The sequence below is a fragment of the Mesocricetus auratus genome, unplaced genomic scaffold (genome assembly GCF_017639785.1).
Source record: "Mesocricetus auratus isolate SY011 unplaced genomic scaffold, BCM_Maur_2.0 Super-Scaffold_100011, whole genome shotgun sequence".
Lineage (NCBI taxonomy): Eukaryota > Metazoa > Chordata > Mammalia > Rodentia > Cricetidae > Mesocricetus > Mesocricetus auratus.
In genome coordinates this window covers 43,327,825-43,338,901 of record NW_024429195.1, presented here as the reverse complement: position 1 = coordinate 43,338,901, position 11,077 = coordinate 43,327,825, and the positions used below count along the sequence as shown (strand labels likewise).

Here is an 11,077-nt window from a genome sequence, read left to right as displayed (position 1 = left end):
CTTGATGTAGTTTACATAGTAGTCTTTCAGTATTAACTGAAGTTTACTAGAGTAAAATTGAAATCTAGGATAAGTGGGAACCCCCTGGTTCCAGCTAATGGATGGGGTGGGTGGTGAGTAATCTTGGCCTTTGTATATATAAATGTTTATGCGGTCTACTTCTTTTTAGGGGCAGGGTGCCGGTGGGTGAGATTGAGAAGAGGCCCAGGCTGCATTGCCCCACTTTAGCTCACTTGGCAGGAAAGTCTTGACAGAGCTAGTGGGACACAAACACTTAACTACAATGGGAAGTGGCCAGCTTGATTTTGATAATACTGTTGAGGCAGCCAGCATTAGAGAACTGAAAAGCAAGAGACTCTTTGCTAGATCTTTTCAATGCTTAGATTCTTCATTCTGTGGGGGCTAGATGTTTTCGTAATATTTGGGTCTGTCCTCTCCTTTTCCCAGCCTCTGTCCATCCCCAGTCTGTATGTCCCAGTCAACATTCCCCATGCCCCTAGGGTTCCCTGTTTTGCTCCAAGTCCTTTTTCCTTAAAAGGGTCTTCTCTGAGAGCCTCTAGTTCTTAGTCTCCGGTGTGTAAGCGTGACGTTCAATCAGGGAGAAGAACCCACCACTGAACTCTAAACTCTTTGACTGCTTTTATTTTTCTTTTTTCAGGTTCAAGTGCTGGATTGTGTCATGTGACTGTCCCAAAACTCAGAGCACCCTATGGCCATCTTTGCCCTCTGTCACATAACTCGAAAACTGCCTGATGGCCTTTTTGCAGTGGTTCCTTCCTGAAAACCTTGATGTCAGTGAAGTCCTTTCCTAACATTCCAGTGCCCCTATCAGCCCATACTCCTCAAACACCCTTAACAAACAAAGGCAATCACACACATGATGTAACAAATACACAGAGTAAAGAATTACACTAATAATGATACTTTAGGAGGAGCACTGGCCAGTCCACACAGGTAAGGCGTAGGAAGTGCCAGCTCCCACTGAACTGTTAGGCCATGTCCTCAAGCCTCTTAGGGGATAGAAAGACCAGGAGTCTTAACTGAGGTTTGTATTCAGAAGAGAACTCCTTCCCCCTGGAAAAGTATTTATTACTTGGTGGTAATAAAGAGGCAACGTTTAAAGTTTAATGCCCCAGCTCTCTAAACTGTAGAGATTACCTGATACCTTATTATCCTACCCTTACCTTTTCCAAGATCAAGAGGCATTTGACCTTGGAGAGAAGCATCTTCTCTCTGCTTTTCTATTCCTCTCCTCCACCAAGGAAGTGTGGATGGTGTTGATAGTCAAATGTGTCTTGTTCTTTAAGATGGGGTAGGCAAAAAGAATGAAGAATGGGACCAGAGAGGAGAGGCTTGGGACTAACAGCTGCTACATGGGAAGTGAGTCGAAAGGCTTAACCCTTTTCCATTCCCCGTAGGACACATCTTACCTCCTTTTCTCACTATGAGAATAGGAGTTAGGTGCCAAGGATAGTCCTTTGTCCTTCCTATGGTCTGGCCCAAGTGAGAGAAACATGTTCTTAGGAAGCACAGACTGTCCTAGCCAGGCTTCAGTTCAGTACTTTTTCTACCACAAGGCTGGCTCTACTGGATCATTTTTCTGTTATCCCCCACCCCCGACCCTCTTAAGACTCTTGTCTGGAGCCAAGAGGCCACTGGTGAGGTATGGTTAGGGGTGGAGATTTTCAACTCCTTGGCTTCAGGCATTGTCCAGCTGAGAGGCAGAGGGGACTTGTGCTCTGCAGCATGTGGCTCCTTTAAGCCTCTAGTCTCTTCACCACCATGGTGGTGCCCTGGTTATCTAGTCCCACAGCGAGAGGTATTTTATGTCCATAAAGTGCCCGTGGTAAGTGCTCAGAATTCATCTCTTGGCTGTGGCGGGTGCTGCTGTTTCTCATTCCATCAAGGGGAAGAAACTGAGGCACAGTGAGTCCAGAGGAGGGTGGGCAGGATTGTGGGAGGAACGAATGGGTCCAGTTAGTGACATGAAGTGGCAGCTAATCGCTTGCCTGTTTCCTAACCCTTCCAAACCACGGACTCTCCATCCTCCCATCCTCTGTTGTAACTGGCCTTGTCACATGCCTGTACTGTCCCCTCCCTGCTGTCAGGTACTGCTATATTCCAAAAATAAAGGATAAAGTTATAGACACTCTGCTCCCTTGTTCTCCCTTCTTCCACCCTGAGCTTTGGGGTAGAGGGACTAAAATGTCCCCCTTCCGAATCCCTTCCACCTTGGTCTCCTGGCTGTATCCCCTAGCCTAGAGCAGTGATTTGGATTCAGATGCCCTGTAACCTTCAGCCTCTTTACTATTTTCTTGACCCTTAACCCTTCCCAGACCTGGGGGACTCTGGGATTTCTAACTTTTATTGACCTGAAGATAGAGGCTGAGAACAGGGGCATTCCACAGGCTCTTTGGTCTCTTGGCTGAGGGGAATTTGGGAATAAGCACGCTGTACCCCCTGGCTAGATACCGTGAACAAGGTAGGCCTGGGGGGTATTTTAGTAGCTCTCATAGTTCCTGGATGGTGAGGTTTCGCTCCCCCCAGCTCTTAAGTCTGAACTTCTTTCTGTTTCCATGACCACTGAGCTCAACCCATTTGGCTCCAGAAGGTTGGTTAGGGTGATGATGGGTTAGAAGCTTCCATGTGTCAGCCCTCTTGCCCTTTACTCCCGTTCCCAACCCTGGAGGCTAATACAAGTGCTTAAGTAGGTTGGTATCAGGGAGAGCAGGGTTTGGGGAGTAAGGGACCAATGGGGCACAGTGGGCAGGGTCCCTCCCATTCCAGTAAAGCCAAATACCAAAAAAAAAAAAAATGAAAAGTCACAATAAATAAATAAATAAGAAACTCCCAGGTCCTTCCTTTGCCCCATCCTCATTCTACTTCTCGTTGCTGTTGGAAGGAGAGAAGGAAGAAGCTAAGAATGGACTTGATTTACTCTGACTGAGTTGTCAGGGGAACTCCCCAAACTATACCAAGCCTCACCTTGCTGGTAGAAAAAAGGAGGCCCGAGGCAGGGCTCTGGTTGTACTCCCATTTCAGTCTCTTTCTCCTCGTCTGTCTTTGCCTACTCTTATCTTCAGCCTCTATTCCTTCGCTTTCTCAGGGTTGCTGTTTGTTCCTCTCTCTCTATCCTTCCGTCTTCTTCCTCTGTCTCTACACCTGTCTTCTTGCCAAACCTTCTCACCTGCAAATCTCAGATACATTCCACCCTGACTGCCCTTCCTTTCTCCCAACCCTCACCCCTCCATCCCCACCTACCTCCCTCTGTTGTATTGCACACTGCTTGGTCAGGGAACAAGGTGTGGTGTTCACGGGAAGAGGTGGAGGGCGCTCTAGGGCTTGGGGGAATGGGGACCAGGGCTGGGGTTCTTGGGGTAGGGTCTATGAGGGAGGCATCCACTGTAGCCCACCCCTTAGGAGCAGCCACAGCGATCGACCACCATGCCAGGGATCTTGCCGTAGATAATCTGCTGCTTGTCATTGAAGTAGAGCATGTTGATTGGGGACATCTTGGTAGGGGTGCAGCAGGGCCCAGCAGAGCCTCTTGGATTGGCCTGTTGCACCAAGTGGGTGTGTGGATACTTTTGCATGAACATGTACTCGCACTGGCCGGAGCAGTAGTTGGCCTTGTAGCGTTTAGGTGCGATGATCCAGTCCCAGCCAAAAGCCTCAAAGTCCACGGTGAGAGGGTACCGACAGCAGCGGGACTCACTCGAGTGCTCATCGCAGTCCAGGCCTAGGTTCCGCCGCGACCGTTTTGTGTTCTCTAGGACTCGAAGCTCCATGAAAGGGTGCTGAGGGACCAGGGAGAGGGGAAAGAGATGTGACAGAGCCCTGAACAGTTTCTCTTTCCTACCTGCATCTCAGCAGGGCCATCAGCTCAGAAACCGCAGACATCTTCGCTTGTTCGCTGCTCCCACCCACAGAGCAACCTACCCACTCCTTTTGCCATCTAGCTCTCTTCTGTTCACTTTCCCTAATTTTTCCTTTCCTGGCAATGTGACCTCATGAGATCCTTGGCCCAGGACTTCAGAGATTTGAGATACGATCTCACATAGCTCAGGCTGGCCTCAAATTTGCTATGTAGCAGAAAATGGTCTAGAACTCCTGATCCTCCAGTCTGGCCTCCCTGGTGTTAGGATTAGATAACACCATGCCCAGACAAGGGTCAGTTTTGTGTTCCCACGGGTCTCCCACTAACTGACACCTTCACCCCAAATCCAGTTTCAGTTTTCAACTGTTTCCTGGCTTAAAACCATGAAAAGTGATAGTTTGCCACCCCACCTCCACCTCCAGAATTAGTTCCTGGCCCCAACTCCATCTTCCTGGTCTACTTTTCCTAACCCCCATCTCCTGGGGACAGGTTATGCACAACTACCACCACTTCAGGCCCCCTGCTCACCAGTCCCTCAGCTCCTGGCCCAAGGGAAGTGACAGCCAGGTCTGTGCCGCTGGGATCAAAGGCGTTGATCTCGATGCCCCAGTTGCTCTGTGGCTGGCGAAACCAGCTGTGTAGCACTTGCTTGAAGTCGATGCTCTGCCAGTGGCCGGAACGCGAGTGTAGCTCAATCTTTAGTGATCGGATACGGATGTGACGCCGGCCTCCACCCCCGCCCCCTGCGGTCCCTTCCCCAGTCAGGGGTTTCAGTCGCAAGATCTGCAGGTAGACGGTGGCTGGTCGGGGCACAGGCCGAAGGTACACCCACAGCTGGGCCTTCAGCACCTTTGTGAACATCACCTTGGGGCTGAAGTGGAAGTGGCAACAGAGAGGGCTGCCATCAGTCTGCACTGCAGGGTCCGCTGACGAGAGAAAAGGGGGCACAGCATCAGCAAAGGGTGTCTGTGCACGGGCTTAGCAGCCCTGCCAGGCTTCGGCAGATTCTTCCTCAGCCTGTTTTCCAGATCTTCTCCTGTGCCTGTCTGGTTAGCTAAGTCTCTAGTATCTAAAATCTCAACTCTACGGTAATAAATTTGTTAGGCCTTACTGATCTATACCCATTCGCTATACCATTTCTCCTAACAGAGGATCCATCTACCAAATGACCTGCTAAGGTGGTTCCCGAGTCTCCCTCATCTGAAACCTTTTCTGCCTCTGGTGCTGCTCAGCTGGTCTCTAGCTTTTTCTTTGCCTTTCTTTACTATATGTCCTCAAGTTACCTTTCCCCAGGTTTGTCTAGTGAGCAGGTGGAGCCTAGGGGCAGCAAGCAAAGGAAACATCAGAGGAAACAGGCCAGGGTTCAGAGTGGAGTGTGGGCTAAATTATAAAGTCAACCAGAATTCAGATCTAGGCTCCCTATTCCCAGTAGCACACCTTACAAAATGGAACTGCCAAGCATTTCCTGTGCTTTTGACTTCCTCATTCCTCTCTCCACTGCTGCTTCCCCACTGCCAGCCAAGACACTCACCTCAGTTTCCGAGGGAAAGTGTCTTACTTGTCCAAAGCATCAGAAAGAACACTTAACACACCAAGTCAACTATGAGCAGACATCTTTTTAACGCCCAGTCCCCTTTGCTCAGCCCGAGGCCTCTTCGTCTTTACGAAGGTTACCTTTTGGCCCTTTTCCCTTGTTCAAGATCTTAAAGGTTCTCAAAGATGGTTCTCAGTGTATCCCTTTGCTCTTATTCCAGCTCTTCTCAGTTTTCCTTAAGCTCTTTTCAGTCTTTGTTTTGAGACAGTTTTGTTATATATCCTTGACTGTTCTGGAACTCACTAAGTGGCCTCAGCTCACAGCAGTCCCCCTGTCTCATCTTCCCAAGTGTTGCAATTATAGCATGTTCCACAATGCCCAGCTCTTCCTAACCTCCAAGTGTGTTAGAGATGCCCTAAATTACGTGTCCTTCGCACAGGCATGTCCATTCTCACTGTAGACAGGAAGAATGGAATGAGGTTTTTCCAGAACCATGTAAGTATGGCCCTTGCCTATCCATACCCAAGTGTTACTACTTGCACAATGACGGAGAACTTGGCATCTGTTGTCTCTGGTTAGCTCCCCATCACCCCGGGAGGAGGAGTCTCCAGATGTGGTGAGGAAGAAAGTACTTAATGACTTCATACTCGATCATGACCCACTGTGTCCTTTCAGGGCATCTCTTCCCTTTGTTCTTCCAGGACGCCAGGCTCTGATACTCTCCCATAAGGTAGAGTAGGGAGAGGAATGCAAGTTCAGAGATCGGGAGGGTAGTTTGGGGCAGGAACGATACTGATGAGGTCAGAGTGACAATAGTCCAAATGCACACCACATCTGAGTGATTGCAGCATAGAGTACTTGTGTGTATGGGGAGAACACCTAGGCCTGATGCCTGTTAGCCAAGCACTCTACCACTGAGCCACACTCCCTGCCTCTCTTAGTTTGAGACAGGGTTGCCCAGGTAGGCTTTGAACTTCAGAAATCCCTGCCTCAGTCTCCTAAGTAGCTGGGATTCCATGCAGGCACCACCAGGTCCAGGTACAAGTATCTGTTTCTTGCCATTAGATACTTATCTCTTTGAGGGTTCATATTTGTCTTGAGACTGTTTTGTCATTATAGTTTCTGTGCCTCCCATACTGTCATATGTTGAATTGCAGGTTCTTCTCTAGCAGCAACCAAAGTAAGTTTAACCACTGCCTGGCCTGCTGCCCAGTATCTGACCTTACCCCCCATATTTCCACTGTGATACAGACGATATCTGTGCATTAAAGAATGTGGAAAATAATAGCTTCTCAATAAATGTTCATCTTATAAACGAAGCAGCCCACTTAAAGCTGAGACAGGGTAATGGGATATTCCTAAGTCTGGTTCCTCTATGTCCACCACAGGGAACCCACACATGTGTCTCTGTGTATATGCAGACAGTTCATGTTTCTAAGGGACAAGGTGTAGAAAAGGGAGGAGTTTGGAGATGATAAGGTCAGGTCTGAGGAGATGAACAGAGGAACAGAGTGGGATCGCCCTGAGGAGAGGCAATGTTTGGGAAGCTGAGACTACTGGGTGGGCTAGACTGGCCTGGGCAGGGGTTAAGAGGGCAAAGGTAGGAGAGAGTCGGGCCTCACGGGGTAGAGATGATAAGGTGCAGGAGGAACAAAGAAGCAGGTACAGCTACAGAGGGAAGGGACTTGGGAGTCCCCAACACCCATTTAGGCCCCGCTCCGGTGGGAGGGGAAGGGGCCACATCTGTGTTGATTGATTTGGTTGGTGGCAGGCAGCAGGTCAGGTTTAGTAGGCGGTGCTGATGGGGGAGAGAGGTCATTGCACTATTTTCAGCCAAAGCCCAACCCCCTCTGTGCTTACAGCCTCCACGCCACCGCACACCCTCTCCCAACTCGGGCTGGATGGCCCTGGGGCAGGAGGTTGGGCGAGAGGGCAGGGGCCTCTGAGTGAGCCCAGGAGAGACAAACTGAGGGGCTGGGCTGGGCTCGGCTCGGCTCCCAGAAGCGCAGGGGGCTGGGTTCCCAGGGATGCTGGCTGGGGTGGGAGAGCGAGAGGGCAGAGGGAGCTCGGGCCGGCAGAACAGCCCAGCAAAGGTGGGGGCTGGGGTCCGGGGTTGGCTGGGGGAGGGGAGGCAGGGGAGGGGAGCAGAGGCCATCTCTGCTGACAAACACCTCCCCCGATTAGCAGAGCACAAGTCTCTTATTAAAGCGGGTCCCTGGGGATTAGACTATAAAAGTCTCTTTTTCCTTTTCCCCTCTCTCCCTCCCTCCCTTCCCCTCTACTCCCCCTCCCTCTCTTAAGGTCGCAGCTAGACTCTTAAAGGGGAAGTACAATACCTGGTTTGAAACCCAGTTCCTGGATTACCTAAAGTCCTGGAGCAGCACTAAATGGAAGTTAGGGTTAGATCCCAGCCTCACCTACTGGGTGCACTCACACCCCAGGCGGAGGTCTACTGCCCAGTTCACACGATCGGTCCCTTGACTTCTGATGCTCCCCACGGCCAGAGTAAATTCTGCTCTCCAGCCCTTTGGTTAAGGGATGCTGGGAATGGTGAAGGGCAACGGGAAGCCCACAGCTAGGTCACTCACCCTGGGAACACACTTTACATCACGCAGACCACAATAACAAAAATTTTAGGTCATTCATAAATTCTCTACAACCGTTTTCCAGAATCCTTTCCCCATTCCTGCTCTCAGTCAGTCTCAGACTGACCCGGGTTTCCAAAAGTAGTAGCATTAAGAAGGGAGACTGAGAAACCAAGATATCAGATCTCCATGCCGACACACACACACACACACACACACACACACACACACACACACACACACACACACACGGGAGTTTCCTGGTTCTTTTGAGTTTTCTTTACAAGCCTGACCGAGTTGAAGTTGAATTCTGCAGAAACTGGGTAACTGGGTGGCAGCGCCAGGCACTCAACCTTCCAGAGGCAGGCACACCTGGGTTCCTGTACCTCTACATGGGGTGGGCCACTAGGATTTCCCGCAGCCCCCAGCTTTTTTTATGACCATCTGCCAATAAACCAGTCTCCCCCCCACACCCCGTTAAGAGCCATAAAACCAAAGAGGGGGCTTGCCAAACCACTAGGGAAAAGAGAAAGCCTGGTTCCCTGGAGTTGGGGGGGGCACGACAGTCGGTGGGGGAGGGGAAAAGGGAGTCACCTGACCCTAGGGAAAGCAGGCCGTGGGGGCGGTAGTATTGGCCTGGATTTTCCAGGCCATAAAATTTCAAAGCAGCTCATGTCTATTGGAGTGTTCATCCTCCGTTTGGCCAGGGGCTCGGATGCCTGGGTTCTCCCATCCCCCCTCGACTAGTTCTTTCTCCCTGGGTCTTCTCTGGCTCCAGCTGTGGGTAGGACAGCGAATAAGTAAGAGACAGAGAACACTACGGTGAGAGTAACCAAATGATACTCATTAAGTCTCAAGCGCAGTGGAGTTGAGTTGTTTGAACTCTTTCTGTACCAGGAGGGAACAGCTTCTTAAGCTCCTAGGGATGCCCAGTGGGAGAACGCAACTCTGTCAGTCAAGAGTGACACCAGGTTTGGGTCCTATAACAATGGAGCTGGAGGAACTTTACTTCTCCGCAACCTGGCGGGCGCCTTACGGAGCCCCGTGCAAGGAGTTGGTGCTGGTGCCAGAGCAATGGGAAGAGGGTAGTGCGGCCCAGCTGGGACTGCACGGGTCACGGAATCTCCTCATCTCGCGCTTCAAGGAGAGTCGCTGTTGGGTGCCAGTTTCTGGGACTACTTCAACTTCATTTTCCGCACAAGGGGTGGGAAGCAGTATCTCACAACCTGCCCGGTTTGGAAGCCACCCACCCCCAAGCAACGCCCCCCCCAACGGGGCGTGCACTCAACTCCGCTGCCCATCTTCACTGCTCGAAAAAGTTGTGTGGAGTGGCCGGGCTCCCCAATCCGTCAAGTTTTTGCAGAAAGGGCTTCCGGGTCCTTCCCGAGATTGGACCGCACCGCGCGCACCCCGCAGCCCACTTACTCTCCTGGGCCATGCTTATGACCGTCTCCGTGGTAGCGTGGTACTCGTCCTCTTCCAAGAAGTCCTCGGGCTGCAGCGCGTCGCCTTGGAAGTCGTGCAGATCCAGGATCTGCTGCAGCGGCGGCGCCTTAGGCAGCAGCTGCTTCACCACCTCCCGGCTGATGTTGGGCGCCTCCTTGAGCCGCAGTTTGCTCAGGATCTGCGACTTGATGCTCTCCAGGCGCAGCTCGCGGCTGTGCTGCCGCCACACGCAGACGGGGCAGCCGTCCGGCTCCGGCGCAGCGGACGCGGCCGGCCGGCTCGAGCGCTCCCCCCCGACCCCGGCCGCCGCCGCCGCCGCTGCCGCCGCCGCCGCCGCCACGGGGCCCTCGGCCGCCTCCCCCCGGGGCCGCAGCTCCAGGGCGAGGAGCAGGAAGCCCAGCAGCAGCGGGGCCGCGAGCACCATGCTGCAGGGGAGGGGAGGAGGACTGGGGGGCGGGGACGCCGGAGTCCCGCGGGGAGGGGGCGGAGGGAAGAGGGAGGAGGAGGAGGGGGTCCGGGCGGCGCGGGATTGGGGGCTGCCCGGCCGAGGGGGGGCCGGGGGCCGGGGGCGGCGGGCGCACGGGCGGGGCGGGCGGGCGGCCGGGGCGGGCGGCTGGGGGGGCCCAAGCCCGGGCCGGGCCCTTTATAGCCCCGGCCCCCGTGTCGTCAGCGGCCGCGATTGGCTGCGGAGCCAACAAAAGAGGTAGCGCTGTCATCCGAGGCGAGAGAGGGAGCCGGAGAGAGCCGAGGAAAGAGAGAGAGAGAGAGAGGGGAGAGAGAGAGAGAGAGAGAGAGAGAGAGAGAGAGAGAGAGAGAGAGAGAGGGAGAGAGAGAGAGAGAGAGAGAGAGAGAGAGAGAGAGAGAGAGAGAGAGAGAGAGAGAGAGTGGAGAGAGAGAGAGAGAGAGAGAGAGAGAGAGAGAGAGTGGAGAGAGAGAGAGAGAGAGAGGGAGAGAGAGAGAGAGAGAGAGAGAGAGAGAGAGAGAGAGAGAGAGAGAGAGAGAGAGAGAGAGAGAGAGAGGAGAGGGAGGAGGGAGGGAGCACGGGCCCAGAGAAAGATGAAGAGACCGAGTGAGAGATGGGGGAGGGGGAGGCGGGGGGGGGGAGGACCGAGTCAGAGAGACCGGGGACAGACGGAGCGACGAGTAGGGGTTGGGGGTGGGGGAAGAGGCAGATCCAAAGAGCCCCAGATAGGAAGGGAAGAGGGAGAGACAAAAGAGAAAAGTCACAGAGGGAAGAGTCTTAGAGCCAGAGCTAAGACGGGTAAGCGGAGACCAGGAAAACTAGTGGGACAGTTGGAGTAGAGGGACTCAGAGACAAAGGTGGACCGCAAAGAGGGGCGCCTAACCGGATTCCACAGAGTCGAACGGGAGAGCGCCGGGGAGGTGGGCCAGCAAGGGGTGCGGTATGGGGTGGGAAGTAGAGACAGGGAGACCGCTCGGAGGGAGCCCCCGGTGAGGCAGGTGCAGAGCAAAGACCAGAAGGCAAGAGTCTCCCTGCAGGAAAGAGGAACGGAGACAAGTCCGTCGTGGTGGGAGCGAATAGACGCCCAATGGGAGGAGGTGGAGATGTGAGGAATAGCCTCGGCTACTTGAAGTAGCCATAAAGTGAAAAGCATCAGGCTGACTTATCATAGG

General features: G+C 53.1%; 1 protein-coding gene across 1 annotated transcript; it reads right to left on the bottom strand.

The window, feature by feature from the left end:
* Positions 1-626: 626 nt before the first annotated feature.
* Gdf11 (growth differentiation factor 11) lies at positions 627-9,924 on the bottom strand. Its single transcript, XM_013120291.3, has 3 exons — positions 9,422-9,924; positions 4,406-4,803; positions 627-3,797 (listed from the first exon to the last, which is right to left on the bottom strand). The coding sequence occupies exons 1-3, from the start codon at positions 9,864-9,866 to the stop codon at positions 3,417-3,419; spliced, it is 1,224 nt and encodes a 407-aa protein (XP_012975745.2). The 5' UTR covers positions 9,867-9,924; the 3' UTR covers positions 627-3,416.
* Between the last annotated feature and the right edge of the window lie 1,153 nt (positions 9,925-11,077).